The following is a 20,807-nucleotide window of genomic DNA, read 5'->3' as shown; positions in this document are numbered from 1 at the left end:
CTTCTTTGCCATTTTGAATACATTTTATTTCTTTTTGTTGTCTGACTACTATTGCTAGGACTTCTAGCACGATGTTGAACAACAGTGGCGAGAGTGGGCATCTTGGACGTGTTACTGATCTTAAGGGAAAGGCTCTCAGCTTTTCCCCATTGAGGATGATATTGGCTGTGAGTTTTTCATAGATGGATTTTATGAGCTGGAGGAATGTTCCCTCTATCCCTATACTCTGAAGAGTTTTAATCATGAAAGGATGCTGTAGTTTGTCAAATGCTTTTTCTGCATCAATTGAGAGGACCATATGGTTCTTCTCTCTCCTCTTATTAATGTGCTCTTTCATATTGATTGACTTGCGAGTGTTGAACCACCGTTGCATCCCGGGGATAAATCCCATTTGGTCGTGGTGATGATCCTTTTAATGTATTGTTGGATCCTATTAGCTAGGATTTTGTTGAGGATTTTGGAATCCATATTCATCAGGGATATCAGTCTAAAGTTCTCCTTTTTGATGGAGTCTTTGCCTGGTTTGGGGAATAAGGTAATGCTCGCCTCATAGAATGAGTCTGGAAGCTTTCCTTCTGTTTCTATTTTTTGAAACAGCTTCAGGACACTAGGTATTATTCTTCTTTGAATGTTTGGTAGAAGTCCCCTGGGAATCCATCAGGCCCTGGACTCTTTTTTTTATGGGAGATTTTTGCTTCAATCTCGTTACTGGTTATTGGCCTATTCAAGTTGTCAGTTTCTTCCTGTTTCCGTCTTGGGAGTTTATAGGTTTCCAGGTAGGTATAGTTGTTGATAATAATTTCTAGTAATTGTTTCTATTTCCTTGGTGATAGTGGTGAACTCTCCCATTTCATTCATAATTTTATTAATTTGGGTCCTTTCTCTTTTCTGTTGGATAAGTCTGGCCAGTGGTTTATTGATCTTGTTAATTCTTTCAGAGAACCAGCTTCTGGTTTTGTTGATCTGATCTACTGTGTTTCTGGTTTCTAATTCATTGATCTCTGCTCTAATCTTAATTATTTCTCTCCTAATACATGGCTTAGGCATCATTTGTTGTTTTTTCTCCAGTTCTTTAAGGTGTAAAGTTAGTTGGTGAATTCGGGATTTTTCAATTCTTTTGAGTGAGACTTGGATGGCTATATATTTCTACCTTAGGACTGACTTTGCAGTATCCCATAGGTTTTGGACCGATATGTTTTCATTCTCATTGGTTTCCATGAATTGTTTAAGTTCTTTTTTGATTTCCTGGTTGACCCAAACATTCTTGAGCAGAGTGGTCTTTAGCTTACAAGTGTTTGAATTTCTTCCAAATTTTTTCTTGTGATTGAGTTGCAGTTTTAAAGCATTATGGTCTGAGAAGATGTAGGAAATAATTTCAAACTTTTGGTATCAGTTGAGACCTGATTTGTGACCCAGTGTGTGGTCTATTCTGGAGTAAGTTCCACGTGTGCTGGAGAAGAATGAGTATTCTTTTATTTTAGGGTGGAATGTTGTGTATATATCTATGAGTTCCATCTAGTCCAGTGTATCATTCAAAGTTCTTGTTTCTTTATTGATTTTCTGCTTAGATGATCTGTCTAATGCTGAGAGTGGAGTATTGGGGTCTCCTACAATCAAACTATTATTATCAATATGTCTCTTTATTTTGGTTAAGAGTTGGCTTATATAGTTGGCTGCTCCCATGTTGGGGGCATAGATACTTAAAATTGTTAGATCTTCTTGTTGGATAGACCCTTTAAGAATGATATAGTGTCCTTCTGTGTCTCTAACTGCAGTCTTTATCTTAAAATCTAATTTGTCTGATATGAGAATTGCTACCCCAGCTTTGTTTTGAGGTCTGTTGGCATGGAAGATGGATCTCCATCCCTTCACTTTCAGTCTGGATGTATCTTTAGGTTCAAAATGAGTCTCTTGTAGACAGCATATGGATGGGTCCTTACTTTTTACCCAATCTGCAACACTGTGCCATTTCATGGGAACCTTTAGGCAGTTCACATTGCGAGTGATTATTGAAAGATATGAATTTATTGTCATCATGTTGCCTGTGAGATCCTTGTTTTTATAGATTGTCCCTGTAAATTTCTGTTCTATATCACTCTTGGGGTCTTTCTCCTTTTATAGAACCCCCCTTAATATTTCTTGCAGGGCCAGCTTAGTGGTCACATATTCTTTCAGCTTCTGCCAGACTGGAAGCATTGCATCTCTCCATCCATTCTAAATGACAGCCTAGCCAGATAAAGTATTCTTGGCTGCATGTTCTTCTGATTTATTACCCTGAATATTCTTGCCAGCCGTTTCTTGCTTTCCAGGTCTCTGTGGATACATCTCACGTTATTCTGATGTTCCTTCCTCTGTACGTAAGGAATCTCTTCCCCCTAACTGCCTTTAAGACTGTTTCCTTGGTTCTAAGATTTGAGAGTTTTACTATTACATGCCAGGGTGTTGGTCTGTTTTCCATGATGGGAGGGGTCCTCTCTGCCTCTAGGACGTGAATGTTTGTTTCATTCCCCAGATTAGGGAAGTTCTCAGCTTCGATTTGCTCAAATATATCTTCTAGTCCTCTCTCTCTCTCCACCCCCTCAGGGAACCGGACAATTATGACATTGGAATGTTTCATGGCCTCACTTATTTCTCTAATTCTGTTTTCATGGATTTTAAGCTGTTTCTCTCAGGCCTCCTCTTTTTCCTTCCTTTCTATTAATTTGTCTTCTAGATCGGTAATTTTTTCTTCTGCCTCATTTACCCTAGCTGTTAGAGTATCTAGATTAGATTGGATCATTGATAGCATTTTTAATTTCTTCCAGTTCAGCTCTCATTTCTGCCCTTAGATACTCTATGTTGCCATTAATCGATTTCTCCATTCTAGCTATCATCTTCATAACTCTTACCCTGAAGTCCATTTCCAACATCTTGCTTATATCTGTATCCATATGTAAATCTGTGGCGGATGTCACTGTCTTTGAGTCTTTCCTATTTCTGGGGTTCTTCCTCTTAGTCATTCTGTTGAGGGATGGGTGAGGGAATGTACAGAGTCCAAATTATTGACCAGAACCCAAACAAGATGCACATGTTTTTTAGGGACCTTAGTGTTGTTGGCCTCTTGTTCTCCCAGCCTGTCTTCTGGGGGTGGGCCCTGCTGTGCTGTTACTCAGGCAACTCTGTTTGGGCAGAGTTGCCCTGCCCCCTGTTGGGGGGGGGATGTGCTCAGTGAAAAACGGTTTTTGGGGAACTTTTGTTCTCTGGAGGCTTTCCCTGGTGGCTTTCTGCATGTCTTCCAAGAGTCAGAGCAGAAGAGATCGTTTCAAACCCTCTGCTTCAGAGGAGAGAGATCACAGTCTGTTCTTCTTTGAGTTCTCTAGGCCATACTATCTCCGTTTCTGTCTGTGCTGCTAAAAACTGCAGTATCTCCTGTGTTGTGCACCCCTCAGCAGCACTCCCAATCCTAGCTTCCAGATCCAGGCGTGGCTCCACCCTATGTGCTTTTAAAACCAGCATCTGCCCCAGTTCACATGCACAGCCCTGCTGTGCCAGGTTTCAGTCTGGGGGACTGCCCTAAAATCCTTTCCCCACCGCTACCGGTCTGTGAGTCTGTGCCCTGTCCCCAGCACAGGAGGCTTTCGTGTGCCGATGGTGCTGGATTCCAAAGGTTCCTCCCCCTTCCGTTTATCTTCTGATACTTGCCTGCGGAATCATGGCTCCCAGCTTCATACCTCGAAACCAACCACCTTCGATATTGTTTGTAGAGATCCTGATATATCTTCTTACATCTCAGGCTGATTTCATCATTATTCAGAGTGGTCCGGTAGATATCCAGCTCAATTCAGGGGACTGGTTGGAATAGGGTCCCCTACTCCTCCGCCATCTTTTCCTCCTTTCCTGACACCCTATGGTTTTTGATTAGAGTGTTAATCCATTTACATTCATAGTAATTACCAATAGATATGTATTTAGTGCCATTTTATCACTTGTTTTCTCATTGTTTCTGGAGATTTTCTCTGTTCCAAAGAGTCTTTGTCACCTTTTCTTTCCTTTCTATTCAAAGAGCCCCCTTTAATACTTCTTACAGGGCTGATTTAGTGGTCACAGTGTCCTTTAGTTTTTGTGTAGGACACTCTTTATCTCTCCCTCTATTCTTAGTGATAGCTTGAATGGATAGTTTTCTTGGCTTCAGATTTTTCCCCTACTCACAACTTTGAATATATCATGTCTCTCCCTTCTGGCTTGCTATGTTTCTGTTGAGAGATCTGCAGTTAGCCTTAGGGGTCTTTCCTTGTGAGTTGAGGACTGTTTGTGTCTTGCTGCTCTTATGATTTTTTTTATCACTATATTTTGGAAATATAATTACAATATGTCTTGATATTGGCCTGCTTTTGTTGATTTTGTGCCTCCTGTATCTGGATATCTGTTTCTTTCCACAGATTAGTGATGTTTTCAGCTATTATTTTATGAAATAAATTTTCTGTCCCCTTTTCTCTTTCTTTTCTTCTCCTGGGACCCCTATGATATAAAGTAATTACATTTGATGGAGTCAGTGAGTTCCCTAAGTCTCTACTCATGTTCCATAATTCTTCTTTCTCTCTTTTGTTCAGTTTGATAGTTTTCCATTATTTTATCTTCCATATCACTAAAATGTTCCTCTGCTTCTTTCATGCTTGTTTTCATTGCATATCCAGTCTGTTTCAAATTTCAGTTATTGCATTTTTCATTTCTGACTGTTTTTTGACTCTTTTATCTCTGCAGCAAGGACCTCCCTGATGTCTTACATTCTTTTCTCAAATCCAGCAAGTATCCTTAGAATTGTTGCTTTATATTCCCCATCAGGCATGTTACTTATAATTGCTTCACTGAGATCTCTGACTTTGACCTTTTCTTGTTGTTTCATTGGGGTGAATTCTTCCATCTTGGAATTTTTTTCTACATCTCTGTGTTCTGTGTTAGAAAAAGCTGTTATTTGTCCTGCTTCTAAGAGTAATGGCTTTTTGCAGCAGAGGTCATATAGTGTCCAGGGCCTGGTGCTTCAGGGAGTGTCTCTGGTGTGTGCTACATGTACTCTGTTGCTGTGTTCTAGCACTCTGTCCTTCAGGCCAGTCGTTTGGAGAGGCTCTCCTTGTCTGCAGTGGGCAGTGTTTCGTCCTTGGGCAGAGTGTGGTGAATTTTAACTAGGTGTGCTTTGGTCAGCTTGATAAATGAGTCCTGTTGGTACTTCCACTAGAACTGAAGCCTTGCAGAACTCTCTGGTTGGGAGACGTGGTGTGGACAGGTGTTTCTGCTGGTCTTCTGGGGAAGGAGCCCTCATCCCTGGGACTGTGGCTAACTTGACTCTGAGGGGTAGGACCAGCATAGCTCAGGATTGTGGTTCTTTGTTTAAGCAGGTTAGGCAGCCTGTTTTGCAGCTTTGTCACCCAAGGTGGTTCTGTTTATGCTTTTTCCGGTAGGCCTGTATTGCTATTACATTCCCTCCTATACCTGCTTTTGCTGCATCCCAAAGATTTTGGATCATTGTTTTCATTTTCATTTGTCTCCATGTAATTTTTGAATCTTCTTGAATGTCTTGGTTGTTCCATTCATTATTTAGTTGCATATTATTTAACCTCCATGTTTTCATGCTCTTTCCAGATTTTTTCTTGTGGTTGATTTCTAGTTTCATAGTGTTGTAGTCAGAAATGATGTATGGTATGACTTCGACCTTTTTGAATTTGTTGAGACTTGTTTTGTGGCCTAATATGTGATCTATTCTGGAGAATATTCCATGTGTATTTGAAAAGAATGTGTAATCTGCTGTTTTAGTTTGGAATGTTTTGAATATATTTGTTATATCCATCTGAATCAGTGTGTCTTTCAAAGCCAGTTTCCTGGTTGGTTTTGTTTGGATGATTTGTCAATCAATGTCAGTGGGGTGTTAAAGTCCCCTGCTATTGTTGTATTACTTTTAATTTGTTTTTAACTGTTTTATGTATTTGGGTGCTCCCATTTTGGTGCATAAATATTTAAAACTGTTACATCTTCTTGGTGGATTGTCCCCTTTATTATTATATAGTGTCTTTGTTGTTATATTCTGTTTTAAAGTCTTTTTTGTTTAATATATATCTTGCTATCCCAGCTTTCTTTTGACATCCATTTGCATGGTAAGTGTTTCTCTATCCTCTCATTTTCAATCTGTTGGTGTCTTTAAATTTGAAATGAGTCTTTTGTAGGGAGTATTTAGATAGTTGTTGTTTTTTATTCCCCCTGTCATCCTATGCCTTTTAATTTGAGCATTTAGTTCATTTACATTCAAAGTAATTATTGGTAGCTATGCATTTATTACCATTTTGTTACTTGTCCATGCCTTCACTTTTAGTCTGTGTGTCCTTATGTTTAAAGTGAGTCTTTTGTAGACAGCATATAGATGGGTCTTGTTTTATATTTATTCAGCCACTCTGTGTCCTTTGATTTAAAAAATAAGTCCATTTATATTTAAATAATTATTGATAGGTATGGTACTTCTGCCATTTTGCTAATCATTTTCTAGCTGTTTTATAGTTTCTTTTTCTTTCTTCTGCACTCTTCCTTTGTGGTTTGATGACTTTCTTCAGTGTAACACTTAGATTCCTTTATTACTATCTTTTTTATCTACTATAGGTTTTTGCTTTTTGGTTACCATGGGGCTCACATATAACAGCCTCTGTCTCTCCCTTTTTCTCCCTCTCTCTCCCTCATTTTCCTTCTCTCCTCTTTCTCCCTCTCTTCCTTTTTCTTCCTCTCTCTCCCCCTCTTTTTCTCCCTCTCTCTATACATATATATTTTATGCATTTTTTTACTCCCTCTGCCACATTTTATGTTTTTGATGTAACATTTTACATCTTTTTATTTTGTGTATCCCTTAACTGATTATTGTATTTATCTTTATTTTTACTACTTGTGTCTTTTATTCTTCACACTACTGTTGTAAACAATTAACCCACCTTTATTATATACAATAGTCCCTCATTGTCCACAGTTTTTCTTTGTTTGGTTTCATTTACCAATGGGAACCCATGGTCCAGAGGCAGATTATCCTACTTAAGACATATCCTCAGAAGATCAGTAGGCTAGTGCTATGGCATAATGCCTATGTTATTCCCTTTACTTCATCTCATCACTTAGGCATTTTATCATCTCAAATCATCACAAGAAGAAGGGTGAGCGCAGTATAGTAATTATTTTGAAAGAGACGGAGACTGCATTCATGTAACTTTTATTACAGGATAATGTTATAATTGTTCTTTTTCATTATAAGTTATTGTTGCTAATCTCTTACTATGCTAAAATTAAGTTAAACTTTATTATAGATATGTATGTACTGAGTAAACATAGTATGTATAAGGTTTGGTACTACCTTCAGTTTCGGGAGTGTGTTGGAACATATCTCTTGCCAATAATGGGGAGGACTCCTGTATTTACCTTGACTAGTGAGATTTATACTTCCACATGTTTTCTTGTCAATAATTAACACCCTTTTTTTCTACTTAAGAAGTCCCTTAACATTTCTTATAAGGCTAGTTTAGTGGTGATGAACTCTTTTGCTTTTTCTAATCTGGAATACTCTTTATTTTTCTTTCAATTCTGAATGCTAATCTTACCGGGTAGAGTACTCTTGTACAGTTCTTTTTTTTTTTTTCTTTTTTTTTTTTTTCCCTCCCTTTCAGCCCTTTGAATATATTGTGCCACTCTCTTCTGGCCTGCAAAGTTTCTGTTGAAAAATAATGTTGATAGTCCTATGGGGTTCCCTTGTGTGTAATAAGTTGTTTTTCTCTTGATACTTTTAAGATTACCTCTTTATTTTTAACTTCTGAAATTTTACTTATGTGTCTTTGTGTGGATCTTTTTGGGTTTTTCTCATTTGGAACTCTGTGGGCTTCCTTTATCTAGATGTTGTTTCCTTCTCCAGGTTAGAGAAGTTTTCAGCTATTGTTTCTTCAAATAAGTTTTCTGCCATTTTCTCTCTCTCCTCTCTCTCTCTCCTAGGACCCCTATAATGTGAATGTTATTCTGCTTTATGTTGTCCATAGGACACAAAAGCTGTCTTCACTTTTTTAAATTATTTTTTCTTTTTCTGCTCTTTTTGGGTGAATTCAACTGCCCTGTCTTCTAAATGACTGAGTCTTTCTTATGCTCCATCTAGTCTGCTGTTGAAACCCTCTAGTATATTTTTCAATTTAGTTATTTTATTCTTCAGCTCTATGATCTTTGTTTGGTACTTTTGTCTATTTTCTATCTCTTTGTTGAAGTTTTCATTGTGTTTCCATTTTTCTTTGTAGTTTGTTGAGCATCTTTATAACTATTACTTTGAACTCTTTATTGGGTAAATTACTTATCTATGTTAAATTGAGGATTTTTTTCCTGAGGTTTTATCTTGTTATTTCATTTGGAACATATTCCTCTATTTCCTCATTTTGCTTGACTTTCTGTGTTTATATATACATTAGGTGAAACATATACTTCTCCCAGTCTTGAAAGAGTGGTCTTGTGTAAGAGATGAATCTTATCTTTCAACCATACCTGAGCTCATGGTTGTCTCTTAAACCTTCATGATTGTCAGGGCGCCTGGGTGGCTCAGTCAGTAAGGTGTCCAACTCTTGAGTTTGGCTCAGGTCATGATCTTACAGTTGTGAGGTCAAGCCCCATGTCCAGCTCTGCACTCAGCATGGAGTCTGCTTGAGATTCTCTCCCTCTCTCTCTGCCTCTCACCTCTCTCTCTCTCTTTCTTTTCTGTCTCCTTCTCTCTCTCTTTGTCTTTATCTTTCTCAAAATAAATAAATAAAACCTTTAAAACAAAACCATTATTGTCAAAGCAGCCTGATTTATTCTTTATAGGTCCCAGTTTTGATGATGTGCCAAGACCTGTCAGTGTTCCAAATGGAAAGATCTCAGTCAGCACCTAGTTTCAGGCTGATTGAAAGCCAGGTCCTCTGGCAGGAGTTTTAAAGCATGCCAATATATACATCCCTTTGGACTGCAGTTGTAAACCCTACTAGCCTCCAGACCAGGCAATCTAGAGGGGGTCCCTTGGGCTATAGTTGCAAAAATTAGAGCTTCATATGAGCATACAATTTCCTTTCTGTGAGGTACCAATGAGCTGTAGCAAGGCTGATGGAGGGCACAAAGGTGTGTCCCCTTGCCTATGTTCCTCAGTCCACCTCTGTAGCCTCTAAATGTGTGGGCCTTTTACCATTTCTTGTGAAGAATCTGTTTAGCTAGTTTTCAGGTCTCTTTATTTTTTTTAAGATTTTATTTATTTATTTGATAGAGAGTGAGAGAGCACAAGGAAGGGGGAGTGGCAGACAGAGGGAGAGGGAGAAGCAGGCTCCCCACTGAGCAGGGAGCCCAACGTGGGGCTTGACCCCAGGGTCCTGGGATCATGACCTGAGCTGAAGGCAGACACTTAACGGACTGAGCCACCCAGGCACCCCCTATTGTTTTCTTATAAGTAGTATTTAGCTTTGTTCTTGGATACAGTTAACCTTTTTTTTTTTTTTTAAAGATTTTATTTATTTATTTGACAGAGAGATAGAGAGAGAGAACAAGTAGGCAGAGAGGCAGGCAGATGGAGGAGAAGCAGGCTCCCCGCCGAGCAGGGAGCCCGATGCGGGGCTCGATCCCAGAACCCTGGGATCATGACCTGAGCCAAAGGCAGCCGCTTAACTAACTGAGCCACCCAGGCGCCCCTACAGTTAACCTTTTGAGTCTTGCTTTTAAGTTTTGTTATGTGGGACCAGAGCAGAATTTAGTCTAGAATTAATTTTTCCCAATACTGAAACATCACCCTTCTTAGTACTCTAAACCAGTATCCTGTGAATTATGAAGTTTTTCACTCTCACTTTTGAGAATAGGACCTATCCTGTTACTTTGTGAATTCTGTGAATTCTTGTTTTTAATCCCTTAGGCTTACCTGGGCTCAAGTAGTTTCCTCAGATCCATGATTGGTAATTTTTTATTGGATGGCAGACTTTCTGAAATTTATCTTGTTAGGTGATCATATTTTTATATTCTTACAAATATTGAGATTTGTTTTGGAATATAAAACTAGTTTGATTTTTTCAGGTTGTTAAACTGGACCAGAACAGCATTTAATCAGGGACTAATTTTGCACCACTCTGAAGCAAAACACTTTGGATTACTCTGTCCAATACCCTGTGAAATATGAGGTTTTCTGCTGTGGTTGGAGATAACAGGAAGTATTCCTGGCCCTGTGTAAGTTCCATTGAACAGTCTTCTAATCCTTTCATTGATTGTTTTCTAGCTCAGGATAATTTCCTTACTCCTGTGTCCTAAGCATTTTTCTGGTAAATGCTTGAGGGAGACCTCTACATAACTCTATAGCACTCTCTCTGTCTCTCTCTATCTCTCTCTGAAGTTCTCCTTTCTATATGCTATCTTGTGAATTCTATCCTTCTTGTCTCCCCAGCCTCTCATTAACTCAGGGAGTCTTACAGGCTCTGCCTGACTTGACTCTCCTTACACAGCTGCTTGGAAACTCTTTCTAGATAGTAAGGTAGGACAGCTGTAGGGCTTACCTTGTTTGTTTCCCATTTTTCAGTATTCATTGTCCTTTGTTGACTGATGGCTAATGTTTTGAAAAGTGTCATTTCATAGATTTTGTACTGTGTTTTAGTTGTTTCAGGCAGGAAATATTTCTGTCCTTGTCTACTTCATTTTGTCTTAAAGTGGCACTCTGGGAATAGCATTTTAATTGGGTGATAGTGTTTCAACATCTCACTTCCAGAATTAAGATGTTGAGTGTGGGAGAGCTATTATTGATTCCCAGAGCTCTGGAACTTGCTGTGAAAAAGGAACTGTATGCTAGCCAGTGCTTACGTGGCTAAGGTCTCTGGCTTGTATCTGTCTATGTCCAGTGTAGAACATGCCATGCATGAACATAGACTGTGATCTTGGTATATTATTTATTATAGAACAGAATTCAGTTTATGGTAGGGTCTGTCTAGGACCCACTTCCAAGGAGGGTTATAAAGGACCTTGTTAAAAGCTTGTGTCAAGACACAGAATGGCAGCAGTGAAACAGGGCCCCAGAATTCATGATTTCTTGTGTTACAGTGTAGAATTTTCAAGAATGTGTTTGAGAAATTTTTACTCGTAGTCATTTCTAATTTTCTTTTAAACTCTTCAGACCTTCATTCTCAATGTGGGACTATCTAAACCCATACTAGCACAGAGATGCAGTCAGTAAGTTTTGATTCCTAAGTCTGGAATATTAGGTAAGAGCAAGCATTTTAAATGCATTTGCCAAAGACAATAAATTAGTATATTCATTGAACAGGCTTTTAGCAAATGATTTGTTACTTCTATAGACAACTTATTAATAAGAAGTTGTTTTTGGTTATATTTCACTTGTATATACACACAAAAAACCTGTTATGTCATCCAAAATGAGGTCATGTTCTTCATGCCTTAGTAAAAGACTTTAAAAAGTATATTTTTGTATGTGTTAAAGAATATTATATGTCATATATATTTCAAAGGGAACAGTACCTCCCCAAATTTCTCTCCCCCAAACACCTCCCCCCCAACACACAAACACACAAAACTCTTAAGCCGTGTTTTACTTTGCTAATATTAAGAAAATATATTTGGATGAATGGTGATAATTATAAAGCTGCCAGTTTTTCCAGAATTAATTTATAGGTTTAAAAATTTTTTCAAGCAAAGTCCCAATAGGAATTTCTGTCTGTTTGAAAGTGACAGAATAATTTTACCAGCTTATCTAGAAAAGTAAACAAATGAAAAAAAAAAAAAAAAACTAAGATATTTTGAAAATAACACACTTTTCTTGTCCTTCCTCTTGTTTAAAACTTTGTAAAACTGCTGCTATAAGCAGAACATCAGAATATCAACACAAGATTAAACACATACTATAAAGCCCCCAAATACTCAGGTGTATATGATTTACCATATGTTATTATGATAAAGGAGAATCACAGGTTAATGGCAAAGAGACTGATTGTTCAATAAATAGTATATGATAAATCAGTTAGATATTTCAGAAGAATATCATTTTAAATTTTCATCTCTACCATACAAAGATAAATTTCACTTAAGAGTTAAATCTGGAAAAACAATTGTCCTAAAAGAAAATGGCAGCCAAATTTGCAGTTGACCACTTAGTGGAGGTTTCTCCTTAATCATTAAAATAATGAAGGAAAATCATACAGAAATGATAGATAAATTTGACTACATAAAATTAAGAATTCCTGAATGTCAAAAACAAGCACAGAATGGTGAAAATATTTACAAGTAATGTGATGGAGAACTGACATTTTTAATATATAAAGGGCTTATACCGATTGAAAAAAACAGTAAGTAAATAATGGAAAATAGGCAAAAACATTACCAATAATTTACTTACAAAATAGAAATGCCTAAAGGACATGGAAAAATGTTTAGCCTAGGAATCAAAATTTAAATTAAAATAATTGGTGGCATTTCTGTGTATCAAATTAAAAAATATTTTTGAAGAGTAATATTCAGTGCTATTGTGGATGTGGTAAGACAAATGCTTTCATAAATTGCTGATGGGAGTAGAAATTATTGTAAACTTTTTGGAAAATAATTTTATTCTATATGTCAAAATCTTGGACTATTTATTTTCACAGACCCAGTATTTCCTGTTTTATTTCTTAGGAATTCTTTTTGGGGAAATAAATAAAATATATATATATGCATATTACAGAGTTATTTAAATAATGAAAAACTGGAAATAATCCAAATGAACATTTAGGTAAATTATGGTAAATTAGTATGTTGATATTATGCAACTATTGAAAACTATAAATTTTAAAAATGTGGGAGATGGCTTATGTTATAATATTAAATGGGTAAAAAGGAAGCCACTAAATAGTATATATACTGTGATCTTAAATATGTTAAAACACACATGCGCAAATGATTTGAAGAGCAGACAACAAAAGACTAGCAGTGCTTAACTCAAGGTGCTAGGGTTTAGATGATTTTCTTTCATGGGTTCATTGGTGATAGGATGATTAGTAAATAGGAAAGCATTAGTTGAAACCTAACATATGGTGGAAGTGGCTTCTGGGAAGAGGTAGTTCTTAGAGATAAGTATTCCTGAGTTCAAATTGTGGGCCTACTTATTAGCTATGTTATTCTAGCTATTCTGATTCTGAGTCTCTTTCTCCAGATGTAAGGTGGTGATAATATATACCTCATAGTGTTGTTTGAAAGGTTGTAATAACATGATGAATGTAAATTTACTGGCACATAATTGCTACTTAGTAAGTTTCTTATTTGTGTCTATCATGAGGCTTTTCAGAGACAGCTTCATGACAAAATAATATGCTTGCCATAAAACTGTAACCTGGACAAAGCTTCTTTAAAGTTAGAAAGATTTTTGTTTAGGATTTCCTTATGTGTTAGGTTTAAATTAAAATTTTGATTAGCCTTCCTGAGAAGTTAAATAAGTAACAAATATTTTTATTCTTAATAAAATATCAAATATGTTTATTCTTAATAAAAAAGTATCAAGTGAAAATTATGTTTTTATAACTTTACCATTATAATATTCAAAGGAACTCCCTGAAAGTTAGATAATGCACAATCTTTGTTTTTCTATAGATCATTTTAATAAAAAGTAGGTAGAGTTTCAAAATTTATCTTTAACTGCTCATTCTCAGCAGTTTTACTAGTAACCGGAGTCTGTATTATGTAATTCAATGGCCATAATTCTAAATGCACAAGTCACTAATAAGATTTAATGATGTTTCATTCAAATTTTGAACTTTCCTAATAATTCAGAGATTTCTGTAGTGAAAATAACCAATTTCTAGACAAATTATTTGTTTTGCCAATCAAAAGCCTTTGATAAATCTTAAAAATTACATCCAATGGAAAAAAAAATACATCTAATGGTTGAGTAGTGCCTAATTTTGTGTGTAAATTTAACACTCACTTATGAATGAATATAGACCTAAACCTATAATAATTATACCTCATGGTTACACACATAGCATTTCATAATTTACAAAGCTTTTTTCCACATAAGCTAATTTGACTCTTCAGTGTAGAAGATATGTAAATTCCATAATATGCTTTAGGAAGATTTACATTAAAACAGTTAATATTGAAGAGAAGGATTCTTTTTTTTTTTTTAAAGATTTTATTTATTTATTTGAGACAGAGAGAATGAGAGAGAGAGAGAGCACATGAGAGGGGGGAGGGTCAGAGGGAGAAGCAGACTCCCTGCTGAGCAAGGAGCCCGATGCGGGACTCGATCCCGGGACTCCAGGATCATGACCTGAGCCGAAGGCAGTTGCTTAACCAACTGAGCCACCCAGGTGCCCGAAGAGAAGGATTCTTAAAGAGTAGTTTAATCTATCTACTTTTATTTTTTATTTTTTTTACTTATCTAGATTTGTCTGTTTATTGGTTTTTAATGAAGTAAATTTTAAAAATTCAATATTGGAAAAAGGATCAAATGGTAAATTATTGTATTCTAGGTTCTGTTTACAGAGGAAGATGTAAAATTCTACCTTGCAGAACTGGCCCTTGCTTTGGATCATCTGCACCAATTAGGAATTGTCTATAGAGACCTGAAGCCAGAAAAGTAAAGCTATATTCTTCTTATGAATCCCTGTTACCAGTTTTCTATAACTACTTTTTTCTCCATTAAGTCTTTTATTTATTTTATTTAAAAATTACATGAAATTATATATGAATTATATAATTATATGAAACTTACTTAAAAAAGTAATCTTTATAAGATACCCATTGATTTTATTTCCCCGTTGATTTGAAATCAATCATTTAAATATTTTCCAGTATATCAAATATTATTTTAAAGTTTATGATGATTTTTATGTAAATGTTTTGTATAAAATATTTTATTCCATCTTGTTGAGTGTGAATTTTGATTTACAGCATTCTGCTTGATGAAATAGGACATATCAAGTTAACAGGTATGCAAATTTTCTTATTTTATCCTAAACCCATTTTATATTTTTCTATATTTTAATATATATTTGTCTAAGCCTGTTTTCTTTTTTCCTTGACTTGTGTTTTATTCATCTCTTTAGTGAACTAAAATTTATTTAAAAGGTAGATAAGATAGCTCTCAATATGTTCTAATTGTAATACCAAAAAATTATACAATGGAGTTACTGTCCTAATTAACAAATGACATTTAGCTTTCTAGATAAAAACACATCATCTTAGTTTTAGTCTAGACTGAAAGATTTATCATAAGTAGTTATCATATTTGAAATATAATGAATTATAAACTTTTAAACCAAGTGTTTCAGAATCAGAGATTCATTTTTTTCTTTATTTGTGAAAATGTTTTATTTGTCTTTATTTTGAATATTTAGGGTTTACTATAACACAAGGTGCTAATCCTCACAGGATTCTTAAGCGTAAAATTTTGTTATTATACCAATTTTAAAAGCTTTTATTTTTAAATAATTATAGACTCACAATAAGTTGCAAAAATAGTACTGAGAGGTCCTGTCTAACCATCACCCAGCTTCCGCCAATGGTGACATCTTATAAAACTGCAGTGTGTTATCAAATCCCAGAAATTGATTTGTATAGTACAACTCATTGGACCATATACTTTATTTGGATTTCACTAGTTTTTGCATGCATTTATTTTTTTGTTTGTGTGTAATTCTGTGACTTTTTATCACATGTATAGATTTGAATACCACCACCACAATCAATATGCAAAACTGTTTTACAACTACAAAAGAACTCTCTTGTGCTGCCTATTTACAATCATGCCCTCCACATCCCTCCCCTAACTCCTGGCAACTAATCTATTCTACATCTCTAGTTTTGTTATATTGAGAATATGATATAAATAGAACCATACAGTACTCATCCTGGGCATTTGTCCTAGAGAAATAAAAACTTATGTCCACATAAAAACCTATACATGAATTTTCATAGCAGCTCTATTTATAATAGCCCAAGACTGGAAATGTCCCAAATGTCCTTCAAAGAATGAATGGATAAACAAACTGATACAACCATACAATGGAATACTACCCAGCAGTAAAAAGGAAAGAACTCTTGATATATGCAACAGCTTGGATGGACTCAAGGGCATTATGCTGAGTGAGCCAATCTCAAAAGGTTACTTATGTTATAAATAGATAGTAAAATCTTTATTTAATTATCAGAATGTTAAAATGAAGATGTGGTCTTTACAGAGAATTTTGGACCAGTACACTTTAAAGGTAAGTTGCTTTAAATTCCTAAGTATACCGCTTCAATGTAAAAATAAAGTATAAAACTGTTAACTTGAAGGCTCAGGCAGATGTGACAAAGTTCAAATAAAGTTTAGTAAATCTTTTTGATTCATAGCCTGATTCTCTTTTTCATATATAAAAGAAGCAACGTAGATTTAAAGGGATTGAAAAAGGAAAAGGAAAGAAAAATAATAGGAAGAGAGAACAGTAGCGTTTTAAGATTTTATGCATTATATAATTTTTATTTTATATCAATCAAGTTTTAGTTGCAAAGCTAATTAGAATTTAATTCTTTTCATTTTTAAAAATAAACTATACCTGTTTTGTCAGGAGTTGAGGAAGGGAGGTGGGAAAAAAATAGAATAAATTTGACCTATATTGCTTTTCTACATTAAGGTTATTTGGGTAAATAATGATGTCAAATTGTTTTATATTTAGTCTTGTAATGTAAATTCTGCTTTTATAGCTTTTGGACTTAAACTGGCTGAGGAGGAAGGATTAGTTAGAAAAAACGTAAACTTATAAGCAAAGGATAGAGGCTTATAACAGGAAGAAAAGGTGATATAAATATGTTTAACAATTCAATCTATTTTACTTAAAATGGTGTTAATATTTCTTTAAAAATTATAGAATAATAAATATTAGATAATTTACACTGTTTTATAATTATAGCCCAATTCAAAGTTGTGTAATGAGTAATAAACATATGGATTTAACCTAACACTATTCCAATAAGGTTGGTTAAAGTGTGACCGTTCACAGCAAATATTCTTATACTTTACTTTTATTTTTTTTTCATTATTTCCTTTAACTTATTTTCTTTTTATCCTTTCTTACTTTCTTTTTCTTTCTTTTCTTTTTCTTCCTTTTGTGTGTCTTTTCCTCCCTTCTCCTCTCCCTCTTTTCCTCTTGTCCTTCCTATCTTCTTCCTTCCATTTTGAATACTACAGTCAAAAGTACCAGATTGATAGCTGTTTGTCATTGATACCAGTGGGCTATAGTGATTTAGGAATGTCTCATCTAGGCAGGGTCTTTCCCAAGATTACTTCTTCTTAGGCTTAGGGAAGAATTAGGAGGTTTTCCTTAATCATAAGAGAGGGGCAATATCTTTCTTTTTATCTGTCCACTTTAAAAATCCTCTAGATAAAAAGAATAGACTTATAACAGGTTACTCTAGAATGACAGTGGACTATATAAATGTTCCTTGGTATGACTATGGTTTTAGCCTAATTGACCTCATACTGAGAGTATGATTGTATAGCAGAAGATCAACAGAATGAGAATGAATACCCCAAAATACCTGCATAAATGCCAATATATTATTTATATTGTTTTTGTGTCTTATTTTTTATTTTTTTTTCTGTAACACCCCACCTCATAGTCTATATAAAATCTAAATATGTAATATGACTTGCCTGGTTCAGAAAATAATGTTTACTCATAATATCCCATTAAAAACTATAAATTAAACACAATTTCAACTATCTGTGGTTGCTATATTATGTTTTTGGAGGGACATAATACAGGGTAATTTCTATAAAGAGAAGGGAGAAAAAATATACAGTGTCAGAAATTTATATCACGCAGTACTTGAGCTGGATATTTAAGAGAGAATGTATACATAAAAATAATTTTAATAATTTTTATGGCTATCTGCAAATTAGTCACTGGGATTACTTTTACTCATAGTAGTCATGAAATCATTGTTTTCTAGGCATGCTTTTAAAATTTGAAGTCTTAGAGTCATTTAAGGTTACAAAGATATACTTCCCCCCCCAAAAAAAGCCTTTATATAGCTGATTTCTGTATTTTGTTTTCAAATTAGTGGCTTGGAAAAATCACTGATTAACTTATATCTTATTTAATCTTGTAGCTAATTCTTATTGTAAAATATTTTGTCAGTTGATTGCTGAGCAAATTCTAGTGTTAAATGTCAGTTTTGTCAGAGAAAGTACAGCAGAGGACCTCTATGGAGTGGTATAAATCTCTGAAAGGTAATGGAGGATAAGAAAATTCTCTTCCCTTTCTCCTCCTCTCTGGAATGGCCAAAGAAGCCAGTGTTCTTCTCTACAAGGTATGTTCTTTTATTTGGCTGAACTGACCTCGAAGACTAGCTTTTATTACATTTAATCTTTGAAATGGAATGTGCAGGAGTTTAAAAGTCTCAAAATGTAGAGAAATAAAGTAGTAGTCCATTGAAAAGATATTTTAAAATTATGGTAAAAATCATAATGCATTTGAGTTATTATACAAGGGTAAGTGATTTTTAAATGAAAATATTGAGCATGGTTAGAAAATTAATTTTGAGGGGCGCCTTGGTGGCTCATTGTTAAGCATCTGCCTTCGGCTCAGGTCATGATCCCAGGGTCCTGGGATCGAGCCCCGCATCGGGCTCCTTGCTCTGCAGGAAGCCTGCTTCTCCCTCTCCCACTCCCCCTGCTTGCATTCTCTCTCTCGCTGTGTCTCTCGCTGTCAAATAAATAAATAAATAAATCTTTAAAAAAAAAAAAAAGAAAATTAATTTTGAGACACCCTAAAATTAATTATTAATATTGGTATTTTATTTTAAGAGAGCAATATAGGACTTAGAGCTTTATTTTCATTTATAGAATTAAGGTATAATTTACATTAGAGTAAAACTCATTCTTCGGATCTTTGTGGTGATGGAATTATTCTTTATCTTGACAATATCCTTGTCAATATTGTGGTTGTGATACTGTAATATAGTTTTGTAAGATGTTACCATGGGGGAAACTGGGTAAAGGGCAAATAGGATCTCTTGTAGTATTTCACATAACTGCATGTGAATTTGCAGTTGTCTCAAAATATAAGGTTTAATTTTTAAAAATCACTTTTTCATCTATAGTTCTACAAACTTTGACAAATACGTTTAGTTTTATTCCCACCACCAACATAAAGATATAAAACAATTCTATCACCCTCCACAATTTCCCCGTAAGTTAATCCTCCTTTTTACCCTAGACAAGTATCAATCTAATTTCTGTCCCTAAGGTTTTGTCTTTTCCATGATTTAATGTAAAACAGAGGCTACAGCAAATAGCCTTTTGAGTCTGGCTTTATTTACTTAATACAGTGCATTTGAGATTAATCTATATTGTGTGTATCAATTTATTTTTTTATTGCTGAATAGTGTTCCATTTTATGATGATGCCATGGTTTGTCTAATCCCCAATTAAGGGATATTTGGCTTGTTTCCAGTTTTTGGCAGTGATGAATAAAGCCACTGTAAATATTCATGTGCAGGTTTTATGTGAACATAAATTTTTATTTCACTTGAGTAAATACTGAAGGAGAGGGTTTGCTTGGTCTTATGGTAAGTGTATTTTTAACTCAGTGAGAAACCTCCAAACTGTTATCCAAGTGGTTGCACCATTTTGCATACCCATCAGCAACATGTGAGAGCTCTAGTTGCTCTGCATCCTTGTCATTACTTGGTATTGTCAGTATTTTTATTTTAGCTCTACTAATAGGCATGTAGTAGTATTCATTAGGATTTTAATTTGAATTCCCCTAATAACTGGCAGTGAGCATCTTTTTGTGTATTTATTTCTTTGGAGAAGTATCTGTTCACATCTTTTAGCCATTTAAAAAATGTGGATTGTTTGTTTTATTATTGAATTTCAAGGGGTTATTTTGAGTTTTTAAAATATAGTCTGAATACAAGAGCTTTATCAGATATGCAGTCTGCAAATATTTTCTCCAGTCTGTAGCTTTTTTTTCTTCTCTGAACAGTATCTTTTGAAGAGTTTTGATTTTGACAAAGTCCAGTTATCAACTTTTTTCTTTTATGAATTTTACTTTTGATGTTGTATCTTAGAAATCCTTGCCTAATTCAAGATCAAAAAGATTTTCTCCTTTTATTCTTTTGACAATTTTACAGTTCTAGGTTTTACATTTAGTTCTAAGGTTCATTTTTAGTTAATGTTTCTTTATGTTATGAGGATGTTTTTGTATATTAATATCCCATTGTTCTGGCACCATTTGTTGAAAAGAACTTAACTTTCTTCGTGGAATTGCTTTTACACCTTTATCAGAAATCAATTAACAATATATAGCCAGTTCTAATGCAGCACATATGATCTTAAAAAAAAAATCATTCCACTATGAATAATTACATAATAAAAAGCACAGGGCTTAATGGGGAAAATGGGGTTAGGGGCTTAACACTCAAATACATAACCAGACACACAAAAGAAAGATAGGAAGTTGATAAAAATGACAGCATTGTTTTACACATTCTAAATGTTTAAGAATGTATAAATACTACAATAAGTAGGAACCTTAGTTTGAAAAAAATACTGAAATTTGCTTGTAGAATTGTTGTCAGAAAGGTTACAGTTTGTTAGTTATTGTGAAGTAGTAGAAAATAGATTATCTGGAATTGGGAGTAACACTACAGGTGGACAGGAGTGGCTCATAATACACATGGTGAGCTGAAATAGCTGGCAGATGTTTGGGGTATGTGCATGTATCTATTTCTACCTGGCTTGCTTCAGCTAGGTACAGTTTTATAGTGTCTCATCTAGTGTTTTCTTATAGACAAAATTA

General features: G+C 34.8%; 1 protein-coding gene across 1 annotated transcript in view; it reads left to right on the top strand.

The window, feature by feature from the left end:
- Positions 1-20,807, top strand: part of RPS6KA6 (ribosomal protein S6 kinase A6) — a 195,025-nt gene that overhangs the window by 103,997 nt on the left and 70,221 nt on the right. Inside the window, exons 7-8 of the mRNA XM_035028805.1 lie at positions 14,490-14,596; positions 14,911-14,948. Coding sequence (XP_034884696.1) covers positions 14,490-14,596; positions 14,911-14,948 — 145 coding nt within the window. The remainder of the gene's footprint in view (positions 1-14,489; positions 14,597-14,910; positions 14,949-20,807) is intronic.

The sequence above is a fragment of the Mirounga leonina genome, unplaced genomic scaffold (genome assembly GCF_011800145.1).
Source record: "Mirounga leonina isolate KUSES-001 unplaced genomic scaffold, KU_Mleo_1.0 Mir_204, whole genome shotgun sequence".
NCBI lineage: Eukaryota > Metazoa > Chordata > Mammalia > Carnivora > Phocidae > Mirounga > Mirounga leonina.
Note: the sequence above shows the minus strand (reverse complement) of the source record. Positions and strands in the feature narration are given on the sequence as shown.